This window comes from Indicator indicator, chromosome 7 (genome assembly GCF_027791375.1).
Source record: "Indicator indicator isolate 239-I01 chromosome 7, UM_Iind_1.1, whole genome shotgun sequence".
Taxonomy (NCBI): domain Eukaryota; kingdom Metazoa; phylum Chordata; class Aves; order Piciformes; family Indicatoridae; genus Indicator; species Indicator indicator.
The window spans coordinates 40,395,398-40,415,859 of NC_072016.1; the positions used below are offsets into that span (position 1 = coordinate 40,395,398).

Below are 20,462 nucleotides of genomic sequence, written 5' to 3' on the forward strand. Positions count from 1 at the left end.
TCCCGGTCTGTTGGGCTTTAGGAGGCACAGCTGCACAAGCACTGCTCTTTAAGCCTGACCTACCCACAATGTGTGAGCCAGGTCAGGCCACAGGCTCACAGGATGTTAGGGGTTGGAAAGGATCTCTAGAGAGCTTCCAGTCCAAGCCCCTGCCAGAGCAGGAGCAGAGAATCCAGCACAGGGCACACAGGAACACATCCAGCCAGGGCTGCAAAGGCTCCACACAAGGAGACTCCACAACCTCTCTGGGCAGCCTGCTCCAGGGCTCTGGCACCCTCCCACTCAAGAAGTTCCTCCTCCTGGTGAGCTGCAACCTCCTGGGCTGCAGTTTCCATCCCTTGCCCCTTGGCCTATGCCAGGGCACAAGTGAGCAGAGGCTGTCCCTGTGCCTTCCTTCCTGCCCCCCAGCCCTCAGCTCTTGACAGACATTGAGCAGATCCCTCTCAGCCTTCTGCTCTGCAGACTGAACACCCCCAGGGCTCTCAGCCTCTCCTCATCAGGCCCTTCGCATTTGTTTCTTTTCCTGTTTGTTTGTGTCCAGCTCTGAAGTCTCTCAACACAAAGAGAAACAGAGAGCTGCTGGAGCAGGTCCAGAGGAGGCCACGAAGCCACTCAGAGGCCTTGGGAGCACCTCTGCTATGCGTGGGGACAGGCTGGGAGCATTGGGGCTGTTCCATCTTCCTTACAGGTGGCAGCTTGGAGGCTCTAAAGCCAATTTCCAGTTGAATTTAGCTAGAAATGCAACAACAACAAAAAACCCCCAAACCCTCCCAAACCAATCCCAAATAAAATGATGAAGTCATTGTACAGTATATATAGAACTCTGCTCTGCTGGAGTTACTTCTCCCTTAAATAAGCAAACATTGCAGGCTGCCTACCAACCCTACAATCCAGACAAGAAAGGCACTAAGGAACATGGACAAAGCTCTCCCTCACTCTCCCCAGAAGCAGCCTCTCTGCAGCTTGCCTCTGGCTGCTCTCCTCTGACAAGTACAAAAAAACCACCCCCCAAAAAAAAAAATCTTTTTTTTTTCTTTTTCTTCTTTTTTTTTCTTTCTTTTTTTTTTTTAAGGTTTTAAATTTTGTCTCTTCATCCACATTTTGAAAAATAAAGTTAGGAAATACTTAGAAAATCACTTTACAATTTTTTACCTTTTTAAATTTTTTTTTCCTTTTTTTAAACCTTTTTTCCTTTTTTTTTTTTCTCTTTTCCCCCCCTCCTTTTTCTCCTTTTCCCCCTCTTCTTTTTCCCTCTTTCAAAATATTTTTCTTTTTTTCCTTCCTCTTATCTTTTTCCTTTTTTCCTCTTTTTTTCTTCCTTTCTTTCTTCCTTTTTTTCTTTTTCCTTTTCTCTTTTTTCCTTTGCCCCACTTTTTTTCCTTTCTTTCTCCCTCTCATTTTTCTTTTCCTCCTCTTTTTTCCTTTCTTTTTTTTCTATTTTTTCCTCTTTACCTCTCTTTTCCTGTCTTTTTTCCTCTATTTTCTTCTTTTTTCCCCTTTCATTTTTTCTTTTTTCTCCTCATTTTTTCTTTTTTCCTCTCTTTTTTCCTATCTTTCTCCCCCTTGTCTCCTTTTTCCTCTCTTTTTCTCCCCTCTCTTTTTTCTCTCTCATTTTTCCCTCCTTTTTTTTCTTCTTGTTTTTTTCCCCCTCTCTTCCCCCCCCCTCTATTTTTTTCTCTCTCACTTTTCCCTCCTTTGTTTCTCCTTGGTTTTTTCCCCCCTATTTTCTCCCCCTCTCTTTTTTTTCTCTCTCTCATTTTTCCCTCCTTTTTTTAAAATTTTTTTCCCCTTGGTGTTTTTTTTTTTTTTTCATTTTTTTTGACACAGTCACAGCAGCTTCTTACAAAACCCAAAGCTTTACCCAACCCCTCCCTGCGTCGTCCTATCCACCTCCGGTGCGACAGGGTAGAGAAGACTTCTCCTTTTGACCCAAGGCAGGTTCAAGCTGTGTTAAGCAACCTTCATGAGAGTTCATTGGCTAGAAAATGGCTTTTTACAGCCCAATCTTTGGGGCAACAGATACGAAAAAGTGATGTTTTCCCAAGAAAAATAAGATGCTTTATTTCCCAGGCGTTGACTGGAAAGACCACAAACCCATATGGTATAAAAGCTTCCGTCGAGGCTGTCGCATCAGGTACAAAGGAAGGTGGCAGATGGGGGGATGCAAATCCCAACTCTCCCGACAAGAAAGGTCCTGAACAGTGCACCAGGGGGCTGGGGAGGTGGGAAGGGGAAAGTTCAGTTTCTCTTTTTGTTGTTGGCCGCCGCAGATCCTTTGGAGAGAACGACAACAAGAAGAAAAAAAAGATCACAGTGCTTACCCAGGTAACTCAACAGGTCAAGTCAAGGGGAAGAAGTGGCAAAAGGCAGGGGTTAAGGGAGCAGTTGATTTCTCTTATGGCATCTTCTCGGAGGCAGCTGTCTGTCCATCTGTCCGTCCGTCGGTCGTTACGTGGCGGTGGCCAGCCGGCTGTACTTCACCTGCCGGCCCCGCTGCAGCACCGGCCAGGGCAAGGGCCAGTGGTAGGAGCGAGGTACAATGCCTTGGACATTCTTTTCAAAGTACTGGAAGGGCTTGTACCACCAGACCCTTGCCAGGAGGTTAGTTTGGGAAGCTTCTTTTAGCACCTAGGCAGAGGGAAGCAGAACAAAAGGAGGGTTAAGGGCAGTGCAGCGCTCGCTGGCAACCCCCTCACTGCCCCCCGCCTGCTGCCCACTCACACCACCCTTCAGGCTGGAAGAGACCCCTGGCACCATCGAGCCCAACCAGGGGCATCGAGCTTGGAGCTGCTTCCAGAACCCTAGGAACATCTTTCCAAACATCTGCATGGACAAATACTGAGAAGAGCCAAGCTGCTTTCCCACCACCCCCTCATGAAGAGCAGATGTTGCTGCCAAGCGGAGCTCGCCCTTGTTTCCAAGACCTCTGCTGGTCTATGGTCCCACAGTAAGAGAATGAGTGGCCCCAAAATCTCAGTCTCTCCTGCTTTGGGAATGACAAAAACCCAGCACAAGGCACAGCAGTTTCCAGAAGCAGCCCTGAAACAACCTGCAGCTCAAGAATCACACTGGGGTCTGGCTGGGTGCCTACAGAGCAACAAGCAAGGCTCAGCCCATCTGGAGGAGGTACCAAACCCTGCCCTCCACAGGCTCTCAAAGTGCCCTCACCCAACCTTTTGGTTCTCCAGCCAGGAGCAAGGCCTGGCTCAGCCGTCTGGAGGAGGCATCAAACCCTGCCCTCCACAGGCTCTCAAAGTGCCCCCACCCAACTTGTGGTTCTCCAGCCATGAGCAAGCCACAGCTGAGACACAAGGAGTGGGTGGGCACCAAGAGGGTTATCCAACTACTGCTCTATCAGCCCACCATGAAGTGCCAGCATGAGGCTTCAACCTTCTCCCCACAGCAAATAAATCCACTTCAGCCCCAAGTGACCTGAAGGTCAGACACAGCTCTCTGCACATGGAGCAGCACCAGGATGGACAGAGCAGCACCTAAGTGTGTGCTCAGGGCTGGGCATTTCCCAACATCTCAGCACCCTAGGGAAGCAACCTCGAGCCACCTTCTGAGTCACATCATGCAAAACAGGAGTGTTTCCATACAGGAAAGCAAAGGGCTTCCTGGCAAGCAAGTCCTCATCAGCACTCAGGACCATCCTGAGCTCAGCAGCTGCCAGACTGGAGGCAGGACCACGCAGCACCATGGTCTGACAGAGCCCCAGAGAGAACTGCAAGCATGGAGGTCAGCCTGGGGCTGTATGACAAGAGTTACAAAGTCTGGGCACAGAAGGCTATCAAACACAGCCCCCCAGCGTGGGGGGGCTGGAAGGGAACTCCAGCAGGGCACCCACTGCAGCTTGCCCAGGAGCACAATGGCCAGGGAGGGCTGGAAGCTGCCTCCTAATCACACACCCTTTAGAGGGGGGGAAAGAGGAGGGTTTGGGCTTTTTTTTTTTTGGTGTGTTAAGAGCAGAGAGCACTTTGACACAGGCTTCCCTGAGCTCAGATGAGCTCAGTCCAGATAAGCCAAGGAGGTTTGTGAGTGATTCTAATTCAAACCCCCATTCAGAGCTCAATAAAAGGCTGCTGAGTTTTCAGGCTTTAATCCCTGACCCCCTGTTTATCTTTCTACCAGATCCTAAAGAAAAGCAACTTCATGTCTGCTTAGAAAAGCCAGGGAGAAGTGAGAGCTCTTTTGGACTGCCCTTTGGAGAGGAGAAATCCCCCTAGGAAGCCAGAGGAGAAGCATTGCCCCCATGGCTTGTTGGCTTCCACTTAAGTTCCATCACAGAATGCCAGCATGGACCTGTAGAGAGCATCCAGTCCAACCTCCCCTGCTAAAGCAGAGCACCCACAGCACGGTGCCCAGGATCAAATTGTCCACCTGGGTCCAGAGAAGGAGACTCCACAACCTCTCTGGGCAGCCTGCTCCAGCCCTCCAGCACCCTCACCCCAAACAACTTTCTCCTCCTGCTCAGCTCCAACCTCCTGCCTTCCACTTTCTGCCCCTTGCCCCTTGGCCTGGCCATGGCACCACTCAGCAGAGCCTGGCCCCAGCCTCTTGCCCCCTGCCCACAGCTCCTTTAGCTCTTGCTGAGCATTGCTCAGCTGCCCTCTGGGGCTGCTCTTCTGCAGGCTCTCAGCCCCAGGGCTCTCAGCCTTTGCTCCTCACACAGCTGCTCCAGGCCCCTCAGCAGCTTTGTGCCCAACCAGTGCTGCCTCCTTCTGTCCTGCAAACCCAGTGTGAGGGGCAGGTGAGGGATGCTCCACAAGGCACTGCTGAGTCCACTCCAACTCCTGCAGAAAGGCTCTAGGCAAAGTGTTGCTCCTCCCCCAGCCCAACGCCAGGGCAAGCAGGGAAGCAGAGGCTGGGAGAAACTCACTTGCTGGTTGGCCATCGTGTGGTACCACCAGAAAAGTCTTGTAGTGATGTAGTAAGCCACCACCACGTCCACAGTGTAGTGGTCATGAGCAAGGAGGATGCAGAACATCCCCAGCATGCTGAGTGCCCAGCACAGCCAGTGGTACCACCAGAGCCGCCGCGGGGAATCTGCGAGGAAGCAGAAGCAGAGGTTACTGCAGCACCCCAGAACCTCCAGGTCATGAGCACTGCTAAGGCCTGGTCCTGGGGAGGGTGCTGTGATGCCTGCTGAGATCACAAAACAAGCACCATTCTCTTCAGGTGGGAGCTGGGGGTCAAGTCAGAGCCTTGGGAAACGGGGAGGTTATCGAATGGTTGAGCAGCAGACCCAAGCCTGAATGCTCTGATCATGGAATTGTTTGGGTTGGAAGAGACCTTTCAGATCATCAGGTCCAACCATTACCCCTGCACTGCCAGGGCACCTCTAACCATGGCCCTCAGCACCACACCTCCATGACTTATAAACACCTCCAGGGATGGGGACCTCCTCCTGGGCAGCTTGGGCCAGGGCTTGGCAACCCTTCTGGGGACAAAATTTCTCCTCGTGTCCAATCTAAAGCTCCTTGGTGCAACCTGAGGCTGTTGCTCTTGTCTTGTCACTTCTTACTCCAGAAAAAAGGCCAACCCCCAGCTGGCTGCAGCCTCCTCTCAGGAGCTGTAGAGAGCAATGAGGTCTCCCTCAGCCTCCTCTTCTCCACCCCAACCCCCCCCAGCTCCCTCAGCTGATCCTCCCTCCCCAGCCCTCTTCTCCAGACCCTTCCCCAGCTCTCTTGCCCTTCTCTGCACCTGCTCCAGCCCTCAGTGTCCTTCTGGGAGTGAGGGCCCCAAAACCGAGCCCAGGATTGCAGGTGTGGCCTCAGCAGGGCACAGTCCAGGAAAACCAACAGACCTGTGTGTCAGCATGGATCCCATGCAGATGGCAACCTGCTCCCCTTGCCTTGACTCAAGGACAAGTGTGTCCACCACAGCCTGGGTCCTGCACAGTGGGAACTCCTGCAGCACAGCCTTCATTTCTCTCTGGGAGACATCCACACAGTCACAGGTTGCACTGGGTTGGAAGGGAGCCTCAAAGCTCATCCAGGCCAACCCCCTGCACTCAGCAGGGACATCCTCCACTAGATCAGGTTGCCCACAGCCCTCTCCAGCCTCCCCTTGAAGATCTCCAGCCATGGAGCCTCAACCACCTCCCTGGGCAACCTCTTGCAGTGTTCCAGCAGCCTCCTGCTGCAGAACTTGTTCCTCACATCCAATCTCCATCTGCTCTGCTCTACTTTGAAGCCATTGCCCCTGGGCCTGTCCCTGCAGGCCTTTGGGAACAGTCTCTCTGCAGCCTTCTTGTAGCCCCTTCAGGTCCTGGCAGGCTGCTCTGAGGTCTCCCTGGAGCCTTCTCTTCTGCAGGCTGAACACCCCCAGCTCCCTCAGCCTGTCCTCACAGCAGAGCTGCTCCAACCCCCTGAGCATTTTTGTGGCACTCCTCTGGACCCTCTCCACCAGCCCCAGGTCCTTCCTGTGCTAGGGGCCCTCTAGCTGGCCCCAGCCCTGCAGGTGAGGTCTCCCCAGAGCAGAGCAGAGGGGCAGGATCCTCTCTCTCCAGCTCTGCCCACACTGCTTTGGATGCAGCCCAGGCTGCCCTTGGCCTTCTGTGCTGCCAGTGCCCATTGCTGGCTCCTGCCCAGCTTCTCCCCCACCCCCAGCACCCCCAAGTCCTTCCCTGCAGGGCTGCTCTCAATCTCATCACCCCCAGCCTGGATTGATATTGAGGCTTGCCCTGTCCCAGGTGCAGGACCTTGTCCTTGGCCTTACTGAACCTCCTGAGGCTCTCCTCAGCCACCCCTGCAGCCTGGCCAGGTCCCTCTGGATGGATCCCATCCTTCACCCTCATCAACCACACCACTCAGCTTGGTGCCATCTGCAGACCTGCTGGGGCTGCCCCACTCTCCCTCCCTGTGTCAGAGATGAAGATACTGAACAGCACTGGTCCAATACAGACCCCTGAAGGACTCCAATTGTCACCTCTCTCCATCTGGCCGTGGAGCTGCTGATCACTACCCAGCTGAGATGACATTCATCAGGTAAGATGCCATCAAGGTTTCAATTATATTCTAAACCTAATGTTTTGTTAAACCAAATTCTGCCCTTCTCTGTGACAGAGTGATTTGTGCTGTCTCCTAATGCTTGTGCTCAGCAAGCCCTGTCACCTTTGAACTTCACAGAATGGGTTGGATTGGGAGGGGCCTTAAAAAAGCCCTAGAAAGCTGTGGTCCATTGGTGGATGCTGGGGACAGGCTGAGTAAGCAGAGCCCCTCAGCACTCAGTCACAGAATCCTTGGGGTTGGAAGAAACCTCCAAGATCAAGTCCAACCATTACTGAACTGCAAAGTCTGGAGCTAAACCATGTCACAGACTCATACAACCATAGAATGAGCTGGGTTGGGAGGGACCTCAAAGATCATCCAGTTCCAACCTTCTGCCATGGGCAGGGACATCTCCCACTAGAGCAGGTTGCTCAAGTTCTATTGGTGTTATTTAATGGAAAAATCCGGAATCCAGGGAAATAAATCTGAATATTACATTGAATTCTTCAACCAGCAAGGAACTTGCTGGGGATCTCTGCCCTGCTGAGAGCACAGCTGCAATCCTGTGTCCAGGTCTGGGCTCCCCAGGTCAAGAGAGACAGAGACCTGCTGGAAGGAGTCCAAGGGAGAGCCAGGAGGATGATCTGGGGACTTGAGCATCTCCCCTGTGGAGAGAGACTGAAATAACTCCAGCAGAGCAGAGTTCTATATATACTGTACAATGACTTCATCATTTTATTTGGGATTGGTTTGGGAGGGTTTAGGTGTTTTGTTGTTGTTGCATTTCTAGCTAAATTCAACTGGAAATTGGCTTTAGAGCCTCCAAGCTGCCACCTGTAAGGGAAGATGGAACAGCCCCAATGCTCCCAGCCTGTCCCCACGCATAGCAGAGGTGCTCCCAAGGCCTCTGAGTGGCTTTGTGGCCTCCTCTGGACCTGCTCCAGCAGCTCTCTGTTTCTCAAACAGCAAAAACACCCAAATGCAAAGGGCCTGATGAGGAGAGGCTGAGGGCCCAGGGGCTGTTCAGTCTGCAGAGCAGAAGGCTGAGAGGGATCTGCTCAATGTCTGTCAAGAGCTGAGGGCTGGGGGGCAGGAAGGAAGGCACAGGGACAGCCTCTGCTCACTTGTGCCCTGGCATAGGCCAAGGGGCAAGGGATGGAAACTGCAGCCCAGGAGGTTGCAGCTCACCAGGAGGAGGAACTTCTTGAGTGGGAGGGTGCCAGAGCCCTGGAGCAGGCTGCCCAGAGAGGTTGTGGAGTCTCCTTGTGTGGAGCCTTTGCAGCCCTGGCTGGATGTGTTCCTGTGTGCCCTGTGCTGAAGGCCTGAAGCAGGCTGCCCAGAGAGGTTGTGGAGCCTCCTTCTCTGGAGACTTTCCAAAGCCCCCTGGTTGCATTCCTGTGCAGACTGCCCTGGGTGACCCTGCCCTGGCAGGGGGGGTTGGACTGGATGATCTCTAGAGGTCCCTTCCAACCTGTGTGATTGTCTGAACTCTCCTGGGGGTAGGAGGTGTGTGGAGAATGCCTGGTGGCCAGCAAGGGACTTACACTCTTTGATGAACAAGTAAGTGAGGGTTAAGATGACAGTGTGCCCACTGTACAGGTAGTCACCACACATGTTGTGGGATCCTGTGATGGACAGGCCTCCACCAGCAAGCAGCTTCATGATCCTCCGCAGGTGCGACTCCCAGTCTCCAAAAAGCTGGGGGGGGAAAGAGCAAAACACAACAGCCACAAGTGAAAACACCACACTGAAACAACTAGAGCTGAGCCTGAGGAGTTCAAAGCCCTTTGCCATGCTTTGACAAAGAACCATAGAGTTGAGGGCCTCCAGGAGGTCCAGAACATCCATGGGAGGGCAGGAAATCGTAGTCCTTTGTTATTTCCTTCCCAGAATGCCTGCATCTCTACAAAACTGGCTGCAGAGTCATGTTTCTTCCCCTTTCCCCCTTCCCTCTCTCTCTCCTTCCCTTATCCTTGCTAATGTGCGGGAGCTGGCTCTGCAGTGGCCTGGCTGGGGATGAATTTTAGCTGTGTCACACAGCTTTGGCAATGGGGGAAGCAGAGAGGCATGGAGTGGTAGCAGGGTGGAGGCACTTGAGGCCTGGATTTTTGTCCTGGTTTGGTGGAGGTTGGGCAAAGTTTTGGCTTAATGACCTTCTGTGTTGAGCCCAGAGCATGGATTTTGTGCATGTTATGTGCTTTGCACTGTAGCATTGTAGTTTATGAACTACAATGAACATGCACTACAGTGAACAATGAACTACATGAACAGCACTTCCAGTCACACCTCCAAGGAATATTCTGTATTTCTACCCAACCCTTTGTGCAACTTTTAATTACTTTGAGAAGAGTTAGGGAGCCTCTCTAGCTCCTAAAACCAAGACACCCTTGGCTGGTAGCCAGCCAGCAGCTTTACCTTTCAGATGCTCTGTTTGCTTTCAGACACAAGGACTTATTTCTCAAAGGAATGAGGTCTTGTCCTGTGCTCATGGTACAGACAGCTCTCCACAGCTGCCTGAAAGGAGGCTGAAGCTGGGCTGGGGGCTGATGAGATTGAGAGCAACCCTGCAGAGGAGGACTTGGGTATGATGGAGGGGAGAAGCTGGACAGAAGCCAGCAATGGGCACTGGCAGCACAGAAGGCCAAGGGCAGCCTGGGCTGCATCCAAAGCAGTGTGGGCAGAGCTGGAGAGAGAGGATCCTGCCCCTCTGCTCTGCTCTGGGGAGACCTCACCTGCAGGGCTGGGGCCTGATATGGAGCCCTCAGCACAGGAAGGACTCCTCTGACTCCTGTGAGCCTCTCTGAGACCCCTCTGAGGCCTATGACCCTCTCTGAGACCCATCTGAGTGCTATGACCCTCTGAGCCTCTCTGAGTGCTACAAGCCTCTCTGAGCCTCTCTGAGTCCTTGTGAGCCTCTGGGACCCCTATGAGTGCTCTGAGCCTCTCTGGGACCTCTCTGAGTCCTGGGAGCCTCTCTGGGAGGCTGCTACTCTATTTCCAGGTTCCAGATCCCAGGGCTGTCTGGGGCAATCGAAGGGCACACCCTGGGCTTGTCTCCATCTGAGCACTGAGAGGGCCTTGCCAAGGCTGTAAATCTCCAGGAGTGGCAGCTTGCCTCCCTCCAGCCCATAAATACCTGTGCCCTTGCTTTTTTAATGGCATAATTGGCTGACTGATCAAACACAGCACTGCCTCCTCTCCTGCTGGCTCCCTCCACGAGCCACACGTGGCTTGGCAAAGGCTCTGCCTTGTCACACAAACCGTGTAGGACATTCCCCTGGCTGCGTTTCCCCAAGGAGCAGTGACAGCAGGGGTAGAGCCAAAGCAGGGTTTCACAGCCTGCCTCCTCACTGCTGGCTGTGGACACTGAGCTGTGGGACTGCATCTGCATCTGTGTCCCAGTGGAGGCCAGGGACAAGTGGAGTCCCTCAGGGATCAGTCCTGAGACCAGGCTTGTTCAACATCTTTGCTGGTGCCATGGACAGAGGCATTGAGTGCACCCTCAGCAGCCAGCTGTGTGGTGCTGCTGACAGGCTGCAGGGAAGGGATCCATCCAGAGGGAGCTGGACAGGCTGGAGGGAAGGGATCCATCCAGAGGGAGCTGGACAGGCTGGAGGGAAGGGATCCATCCAGAGGGAGCTGGACAGGCTGGAGGGAAGGGATCCATCCAGAGAGACTTGGACAGGCTGCAGAGCTGAGCCCAAGCCAACCTCAGGAGGTTCAACAAGACCAAGGGCAAGGTCCTGCAGCTGGGGCAGGGCAATCCCAGGCACTGAGAGAGGCTGGGCAGGGACTGGCTGGAGAGCAGCCCTGAAGGAAAGGCCTTGGGGGTGCTGGGGGAGGAGAAGCTCAGCAGGAGCCAGCAGTGAGCACTTGCAGCCCAGAGAGCCAAGCAGAGCCTGGGCTGCAGCAGGAGAAGTGTGGCCAGCAGGGCCAGGGAGGGGATTCTCCCCCTCTGCTCCACTCTGCTGAGAGCCCACCTGGAGCTCTGGGTCCAGGTCTGGAGCCCCTAGGCCAGGAAGGCTGTGGAGGGGCTGGAAGGGGTCCAGAGAAGGACCAGGAGGAGGAGCAGAGGGCTGGAGCTGCTCTGCTCTGCAGACAGCCTGAGAGAGTTGGGGCTGTTCAGTCTGGAGAGGAGAAGGCTCTGAGGAGACCTTCTGGTGGCCTTGCAGGATCTGAAGGGGGCTCCAAGAAAGCTGGGGAGGGACTTTTTAGGCTCTCAGGGAGTGACAGGACTGGGGGGAATGGAACAAAGCTGGAAGTGGGGAGATTCAGGTTGGACATGAGGAAGTTCTTCCCCATGAGAGTGGTGAGAGCCTGGAATGGGTTGTCCAGGGAGGTGGTTGGGGCCCCATCCCTGGAGGTGTTTAAGGCCAGGCTGGATGAGGCCAGCCTGATGCAGTGTGAGGTGTCCCTGCCCATGGCAGGGGGGTTGGAATGGGCTGATCCTTGTGGTTCCTTCCAACCCTGATTGATTCTGTGATTCTAATTTCCATCCCCCCACAGCTTTCTCCTGCCTCAATCCACCTTTAGCACAGGCAGCCTCAGCAGGGGCACAGAGATGATTCCCTAGGGAGCAAGAGGACTCAAGCCTCATCGATGCACCTTGCTCTCTGTGGTGGAAGCCAAGCCTAGACTGGATTGTGGTAGGTTCCCTACCACCCCCAGCATGCTGGGGCAAGGACCACACTTCATGTGACCTGAGATGGATGCAACACCACCAGCCCTGTCTCCAGCTCCAGCTCCAGCATGGGAAGTACTCTTCAAGTTATCCCTGGGACAGCAATGTGCCCTCCTGACCATGAAGGCCAGCAGTATCCTGGGGTGCAGCAAGAAAAGTGTGGCCAGCAGGGCTAGGGAGGTTCCTTCTGCCCCTCTGCTCTGCCCTGCTGAGACCACACCTGCAATACTGAGTCCAGTTCTGGGCTCCCCAGTTCAAGAGAGACAGAGACCTCCTGGAGAGAGTCCAGGGGAGGCTGCAAAGCTGCTGAGGGTCCTGGAGTATCTCTGATGTGAGGGAAGGCTGAGAGTCTTGGGGTTGAGAAGGTTGAGAGGTGATCTGATCAATGTCTCTAAAGATGAGGGGTGGGTGTGAAGATGAAGGTTCCAGGCTCTTTTCAGTGGTGCCCAGTGACAGGACAAGAAGCACCAGGTCCAAACTGGAACCCAGGAAGTTCCACCTCAACATAAAGAAACTTCTTTGGTGTGAGTGTGATAGAGCCCTGGAGCAGGCTGCCCAGAGAGGTTGTGGAGTCTCCTCCTCTGCAGACCTTCCATCCCCACCTGGATGTGTTCCTGTGGGACCTGCCCTGGGTGCTCCTGCTCTGGTAGCAGTAGGGTTGGCCTCAATGATCTCTTAAGGTCCCTTTCAACATTCTGTGATTCAAGGCTGCCTACAAGGTTGTTGCTTAAGCACCTCTGTCCCAGCAGCTTACTTTCAGCCATGGCTTTCCCAAACCCCTTTTTATCCCCAGCACAACAAAGAGGAGCTGATGCTAGACTGGGGAGGAGGTGGCAAGTCCTTGTGCTAACACAACTGCCAAAATAAATGCAGGCACAAATGGCTGTGAAGGAGACAGAGTTTCACCAGCATCAGAAAAGCCTCCTTGGGCCATACTGAGAGTCCTGGAATTGTTTTGTTTGGGAAAGACCTTCAAGGTCACTGAGGCCAATCATTATCAACAGATGGATTTGACACGCTGAAGTGCTGAGAAAGAAATGAGTCACAGGTGGCAGCTCCACAGGTTGCACACCTTCGACTGCTTCGGTGGGGAGAGGAAAATGCTGATTGTGCAAGCAGCTGAAAATGCTACAGGAAGTATGGGGAGTAGTGCTCTGAAAAGGCTGGGAATGCAGGCATGGCCCCAGAGCAGCTGCCAACATCTTCACAGGATCAGGGAACCACAGGATGGGTTGGGTTGGAAGGGACCTCCCACCAGCCCAGGTTGCTCAAGGCCTCATCCAGCCTGGCCCTGAATACTTCCAGGGAGGGGGCAGCCACAGCCTCCATGGGCAACCTCTTCCAGTGTCTCCCCATTCTCACTCTCAACAATTTCTTAATCTCCACTCTCACTCTCCCCTCTCCCACCTCAAAGCCATTGTCCCTCAGCCTGGCACTCCCAGATCTTGTCCAAAGTCCCTCCCCAGCAATCCTGGTGCCCCCTCAGGTACTGGAAGGCTGCTCTAAGGTCTCCATGGAGCCTCCTCCTGCTCAGCTCCAACCTCCTGCCTTCCACTTTCTGCCCCTTGCCCCTTGGCCTGGCCCTGGGCACCACTCAGCAGAGCCTGGCCCCAGCCTCTTGCCCCTGCCCACAGCTCCTTTAGCTCTTGCTGAGCATTGCTCAGCTGCCCTCTGGGGCTGCTCTTCTGCAGGCTCTCAGCCCCAGGGCTCTCAGCCTTTGCTCCTCACACAGCTGCTCCATGACCTGCAGCATCTTTGCAGCCTGCCCTGGACTCTCTCCAGCAGTTCCCTGGAGCTCTGGGACTGGGGAGCCCAGAACTGGAGCCAGGAGGCAGCTGTGTCCTTACTTGGTCAGAGCAGAGGTGGAGAACCACCTCGCTTGGCCTGCTGGCCACACTCTTCTTCATGCACCCCAGCAGCCTCCTTGGCCAATGCAGTTACTCCCTGGTACATTTTGATCTTTGCCATTCAGGTTTCAGGAGGAGGATTGTGTGCTCCCAGGGCCTTTTCTCCTTGAAAAAAGGAGAAGGAGCAGAGAGCTTCTCCCTTTAGCATCTCCAGTGGGAATTCACACACCCAGAATGTTTCTGGGGCAAAGTTCTTAGTTTGGTCAGATGGACACCACTGATGGATCTCTTCCTAGTTCTGAAGGCACCCAGGTTGTGCATTGGGCCAGACCCTTTCTGTCACTGCAAACCCATGTCACAAGTCCATTCCGCAGCTCCATTCTGACCCTGCTCTGCCTCAGCTTCAAACCATTCCCCCTTGGCCTGGCTCTAGACACCCTCAGCAAAAGTCTCTCTGCAGCCTTCCTGCAGGATCCTTTCAGGTCCTGGCAGGCAGCTCTAAGGTGCCCCTGGAGCCTTCTCTTCTCCAGGCTGAAGAAGAGAAGCTTTCAAATGAGTGCCAGGTATGGAGCAAAGTGTGGCTTGAGAGCAGGGTAAGGGAAATAGGCAGGGATGAGAAGGTGGCAAAGGTGGGCAGGAGGAGCTTACCTTTGGAGAGCACTTGAAATGCATGCCAGGCACCGGGAGCGTGGTCACGTACATGGTGATACAGCGGTACAGGTACAGAGTGCCCACCAGGCAGAAAAACCTTCTGCTGATTATGGACCTAGAAGGGACAGCAACAACAACAACAACAACAAAAAGAAAGAGAGTAAAAAAAAAAACCAGCCACAGAGGTCATTCAAAGCAAACAAAATAGGCAAAAAATAAATCAAATGACCCCAAAAACTGCTTTGGCTGCTTGCGGCACCGTCAGGTAACACCTGAGAGCTGGACAGGCTGAGAGCTGCTGGGCAGAGAGGAACCTCCTGAGGGTCAGCAAGGATGAGAGCAGAGTCCTGCAGCTGGGCAGGAAGAATAAACTGCAGCAGGACAGGTTGGGAGGGGATCTGCTGGAGAGCAGCCCCAAGCAGAAGGAGCTGGCAGTGCTGGGGGGCAGCAAGTTCTGCCTGGCACAGCAATGTGCCCTGGGGGCCAAGAAGGCCAAGGGGGTCCTGGGCTGCATGCAGCAGAGTGTGGCCAGCAGAGCCAGGGAGGTTCTCCTCCCCCTCTGCTCTCCTCTGCCCTGCTGAGGCCACAGCTGGAATATTGCATCCAGTTGTGGGCTCCCCAGGTCAGGAGGGACAGGGATCTGCTGCAGAGAGGCCAAGGGAGGGCTGCAAGGCTGCTGAAGGGCCTGGAGCAGTGCCTGGGGAGGAGAGGCTGAGAGCCCTGGGGCTGTTCAGTCTGCAGAGCAGAAGGCTGAGAGGGATCTGCTCAATGTCTGTCAAGAGCTGAGGGCTGGGGGGCAGGAAGGAAGGCACAGGGACAGCCTCTGCTCACTTGTGCCCTGGCATAGGCCAAGGGGCAAGGGATGGAAACTGCAGCCCAGGAGGTTGCAGCTCACCAGGAGGAGGAACTTCTTGAGTGGGAGGGTGCCAGAGCCCTGGAGCAGGCTGCCCAGAGAGGTTGTGGAGTCTCCTTGTGTGGAGCCTTTGCAGCCCTGTCTGGATGTGTTCCTGTGTGCCCTGTGCTGGATTCTCTGCTCCTGCTCTGGCAGGGGCTTGGACTCAATGATCTCCAGAGGTCCCTTCCAACCCCTCACATCCTGTGAGCCTGGGAGAAGTCTCAATGTCTTCACAAACATTCCAACGCTTCCCAGGGCAGAAGCACAACAGCAACTCAACCAACAGCACCCACAGAGGTGCTGACAGAAAACCTAAAGGTTGGAATACAAAAGGCTGAGAAGGCTTAGTGCTGAAGACATGAAAACAGATTTCTTAGCATCACAGAATGCTCTGGCTTGGAAGGGAGCTCCAAAGCTCAGCCAGCCTAACCCCTTGCACTCAGCAGGGACATCCTCCACTAGATCAGGTTGCCCACAGCCCTCTCCAGCCTCCCCTTGAACATCTCCAGCCATGGAGCCTCAACCACCTCCCTGGGCAACCTCTTGCAGTGTTCCAGCAGCCTCCTGCTGCAGAACTTGTTCCTCACATCCAATCTCAATCTGCTCTGCTCTACTTTGAAGCCATTGCTCCTGGTCCTGTCCCTGCAGGCCTTTGGGAACAGTCTCTCTGCAGCCTTCTTGCAGCCCCTTCAGGTCCTGGCAGGCTGCTCTAAGGTCTCCCTGGAGCCTTCTCTTCTCCAGGCTGAACACCCCCAGCTCCCTCAGCCTGTCCCCACAGGGGAGGTGCTCCATGCCCACACCTCTCCACCAGCTTCCAGCAGTCACTCATTTTCCATTCCAGGTAGGGGTGAGGTTAGGATAGTTTGATCTTTTCAGCAGAGGATGAAAAGGAGTGAGCTTATATAGGCTCACACACACATTTAGGGGTTGCAAAGGACTATCTGAGCTCTTCTGAAGCTTGGAGGACCTTCCTGAGAGGCATTAAAGAGAAAGGAGCTCAGATCAGCAACAGGACCTCCAAAATAGAAGTCTTAAGCTGTGCTGGCTGCAGGACAGGGGATTTTCATGGGAAGGCACTCTCAAGGCAGGCAGCCACAGCTGCTAAGAGATTTCTTCCGTCAGTGCTGATTTAGGCAAAGGGAAGATGTGATGTGGGGGTACTGTGATACAGTTCAGCAAAACCAGCAGAAGCACAGAGGGAAAAGAGCAGCAGCTTTGACTCAGCAGTGCCAGCCAGCCCTAAAACTGGCCTGCTGAGTTTCGCTGCTCCCTACCAGCTAATAACAGAGAATCACAGAGGCACAGAATGGGTTGGGCTGGAAGGGACCTTAAAAAACATCCAGTTCCAACCTACATACCATGGGCAGAGACACCTCCCACCAGCATAGGTTGCTCAAGGCCTCATCCAGCCTGGCCTTCAACACTTCCAGGGAGGGGGTAGCCACAGCCTCCCTGGGCAGCCTGTGCCAGTCTCTCCCCACCCTCACACTGAAGAACTTCTCCCTCAGCTCCAGTCTAACCCTGCTCTTCCTCAGGTTCAAACCATTCCCCCTCGGCCTCACTCTCAACAATTTCCTCCTCCTCTCCACTCTCACTCTCGCCTCTCCCAGCTCAAAGCCATTGCCCCTCAGCCTGGCACTCCCAGTCCTTGTCCAAAGTCCCAGCCCAGCTCTCCTGGAGCCCCTTCAGGTACTGCAAGGCTGCTCTAAGGTCTCCCTGGAGCCTTCTCTTCTGCAGGCTGAACAGCCCCAACTCTCCCAGTCTGGCCCCACAGGGGAGGTTCTCCATCCTCTGATCATCTTGGTGGCCTCCTCTGGAGCCTCTCCAGCACCCTCAGCCCCTGGCAAAAGTCCATTCCCTGTTTTCTTGTAGGTCCCCTACAAGGAAAGAGTCATGACAAGTAAATCCCTCCTGGCACAGCCATTGGGACAGAAGCCACCTCTGAGCTCACAGAACACAGCAAAGAAACTCCTGGCAGCATTACAAACCCAAGGGTAAATCCACTTAGGGCAGCTCCAGAGCACAACCACAGCGACCCTCTGTGTGCTGCTGGCCACAGACACTGTGGGCTTTGGTAGAACTGAGGTTGTCAGTTGTAATTATCACAGAGTCACAGAATGGTAGGGGCTGGAAAGGACCTCTGCAGATCATCCAGCCCAAGCCCCCTGCCAGAGCAGGGTCACCCAGGCCAGGTCACCCAGGAACACATCCAGGTGGAGCTGGAAGCTTTCCAGAGAAGGAGACTCCACAACCTCTCTGGGCAGCCTGCTCCAGGCCTCCAGCACCCTCACACCAAGAAGTTCCTCCTGAGGTTTAGATGCAACTTCTGATGGTCAAGTTTGTGCCCATTACCCCTTGTCCTATCACTGGGCACCACCAAAAGGATCCTGGCACCTTCAGCCTGACCCCCAGCCCTCAGCTATTGACAGACATTGATCAGATCCCTCTCAGCCTTCTCCTCTCCACACTAAACACCCCCAGGGCTCTCAGGCTCTCTCCACAGGGGAGATGCTCAAGTCCCCAACTCCTCCTCCTGCCTCTCCCTTGGCCTCTCTCCAGCAGCTCTCTGTCTCTCCTGACCTGGGGAGCCCAGACCTGGACACAGGATTGCAGCTGTGCTCTCAGCAGGGCAGAGCAGAGGGGCAGCAGAACCTCCCCAGCCCTGCTGGCCACACTTTGCTTGCTGCCCCCAGGACCCCCTTGGCTCTCTTGGCCACAAGGGCACTTTGCTGTGCCATGCAGAACTTGCTGCCCACCAGCACTCCAAGCTCTTTCTCCATGGAGCTGCTCTCCAGCAGGGCAGCTCCTAACCTGTCCTGGTGCCTGCTGCTGTTCCTCCCCAGCTGCAGGACCCTGACCTTGTCCTTGTTGATCTCCATGAGGTTTGCCTGCAGCCAGCTCCCAGCCTGTCCTGCTCTCCTGGGATGGCAGCACAGCCTGAGGAGGTGTTTCAAGAAAGCTGAAACTACAGAGGTGCCTCCTTTGAGCAAAGGTTCAGTCCAGCCCCTGGTTGCAATTTAGCCTCTGGTGACCACTGCTGCTGGTCAGCAGTGAGCTTGCACTCTGAGACATCCATCAACTGTAGGTGTGCCTACCATCCAAGTGGGAGAACAACCAGGTCTCCTCCTGCCCAGCCATTCACATTTTATCTTCACATCTTGAATGGAGTGTGGCAACAGCTAACCCTGACACCATCAGAGGTCAGAGCAGGACAAAGATCCTACCTAGCTTAACTGCCTCCACTCTTCCATTAGGTTTCAAAGGGAGGTGATCACCCAAGCCACCAAAGCTCTCCTTACAGCACCCACTGCTTCACCATCCAAAGCCATGAGAATGAGGCCACCTCACTGGGATCCTGTTCCTGTGAGCACCTCTCCTGTTCTTCTCTTTCTGCTGCTTATGGAGAGCTTGGGCAATGGCCTTAAACTGGGTAAGAGCAGACTGAGACTGGATGTGAGGAACAAGTTCTGCAGCAGGAGGCTGCTGGAACACTGCAACAGGTTGCCCATGGAGGTGGTTGAGGCCCCATCCCTGTAGATTTTCAAGGGGAGTCTGGAGAGGGCTGTGGGCAACCTGATCTAGTGGAGGATGTCCCTGCTGACCTTTGCCAGCTGGACCATTCTATGATTCTATGACTCTGAGATTCTATGATTCTGTGACTCTGTGTTTCTATTATTCTATGAGTCTATGGTTCTGTGATTCTGTGATTGTGATTCTGAGATTCTATGATTCTGTGACTCTGTGACTCTGTGACTCTGTGACTGTGATTCTGTGACTCTGTGACTCCGATTCTGTGAATCTGTGAATCTGTGATTCTGTGACTCTGTGACTCTGATTCTGTAACTCTGATTCTATGACTGTGATTCTGTTACTGATTCTGTGACTCTGAGACTCTGTGATTCTGTGACTCTCTGATCCTGTGATTCTCTGATTCTGTGATTTTGTGACTCTGATTCTGTAACTGTGATTCTGTGACTGTGATTCTATGATTCTATGGCTCTATGACTGCTGGCTCCTGCTCATGCCTGTTGCCCACCAGCAGCATCTTTTCCACTCTGGGAGCCCAGCGCAGGACAGGTGACGAGCAGCTTCCTTTCCCCTGCACGTAAAGCACTCTGGGAGCGGTGGGAGGCGCTCCCCAGGGGGTACTCACTTGTATTTGAGGAGGAGCCACTGCACAAACCAGAGCCCCACCAGGATCATGCCGTTGATCTCGCAGATGGAGAAGGCCCACTGCACCCGATCGAAGCGGTCGAAGAAGGCGTCGGGCAGGGGGGGCTGCACCTCCTTGGGAGGCACTCGTTCGTGGACCACCGAGATGGTCACCGTGGTGAGGACGAAACAAAAGAGGGCGTAAAGGAAAGCCACCAGGGTCTTGCCCCACTCAGCCGGGTACTGGGAGCGCTCGGGCTCGGGCATGGGGATCCTGACCATCTCCTTGCTGTAGCCGTTGGGCAGCCCGTTGGGCGCGGGCGGGTCCTGCTGCTGCCGCCCCGCGTGCCCGTTGGCGTGCCCGTTCCGGTGGGCCTCCATGTGCTGAGCCATCTTCAGGCCCTCGATCAGCTGCAGCAGCCTCTGCCCGCCGTCGGAGGACACCCGGCAGAGGGGCGTCCTCTGGAAGTCCTCCCGGGTGAGGCCGATCAGGTCCCTGCCGCCGCAGCCCCGCAGGGGCTCACAGTACTCGGGCAGGGCGTTCTCCGCCAGCCAGCCGGACACCTCCCGCGGCGACCACGACGCCACTGCCGTCATCGTGCCGGGTGGCCGCGGGCATGGGACTTCACGCCGGGCAGCGCTCGCCGCGCCTCCAGGCTGCGGGGGAACTCCTCCCTGGCTTCATCTCGTCCGAGAAAGAGGCTTGGCGAGAGGAGAGGCCTGGTCTCTGACCGCCCCGCACCGGCATCCAGGTGCCGGCATAGGAGAGCCCTCACTTCATATTCGGGTGGGCATCCTTCTGCCTGGGGAGGAGAGAAAGAGCAAAGCGGACGTCAGGACGCAGCTCACCAAGGGCTTGCAAGGCCTGTTCGAAGGGCAAATCACTGCAGGAGAGAGAGAAGCCAGGCATGGCAAAGAGTCACTGGTCAGCAGGGGCTGTGCCAAGGAGAGGGTGGCCAGGCCAGGGGAGATTCTTCTCCCACTCTACTCTGCCCTACTCAGGCCACAGCTGGAGTCCTGGGGCCAGTTTTGAGCTCCCCAGTTCCAGAGAGAGGACAACAGGTTGCTGGGGGGAGCAAGTTCCCCATGAGCCAGCAAGGTGCTCTTGGGGGCAAGAAGGCCAATGGTGTCCTGGGGTGCATCATGAAGTGTGGCCAGCAGGACAAGAGAAGTTCTGCTCTGTCCTACTCAGGCCACAGCTGGAGTCTTTGGGCCAATTCTGGGCTTCGCCAGCTCCAGAGAGA

General features: G+C 54.8%; 1 protein-coding gene across 2 annotated transcripts; it reads right to left on the reverse strand.

Moving 5' to 3' along the window:
* Positions 1–1,753: 1,753 nt before the first annotated feature.
* SGMS1 (sphingomyelin synthase 1) lies at positions 1,754–19,815 on the reverse strand. 2 transcript variants are annotated; one of them, XR_008489131.1, is made up of 6 exons: positions 19,220–19,815; positions 14,169–14,286; positions 8,537–8,690; positions 4,880–5,046; positions 2,322–2,628; positions 1,754–2,214 (listed from the first exon to the last, which is right to left on the reverse strand). XR_008489131.1 is itself a non-coding variant. In XM_054382090.1 (5 exons), exons 1-5 carry the CDS (start codon positions 19,813–19,815, stop codon positions 2,449–2,451), a joined length of 1,215 nt encoding a protein of 404 aa, XP_054238065.1. In that variant the 3' UTR covers positions 1,754–2,448. The 2 variants fall into 2 exon arrangements, 1 of the variants encoding a protein (XP_054238065.1); XM_054382090.1 differs by having other exon boundaries at positions 1,754–2,628.
* Between the last annotated feature and the right edge of the window lie 647 nt (positions 19,816–20,462).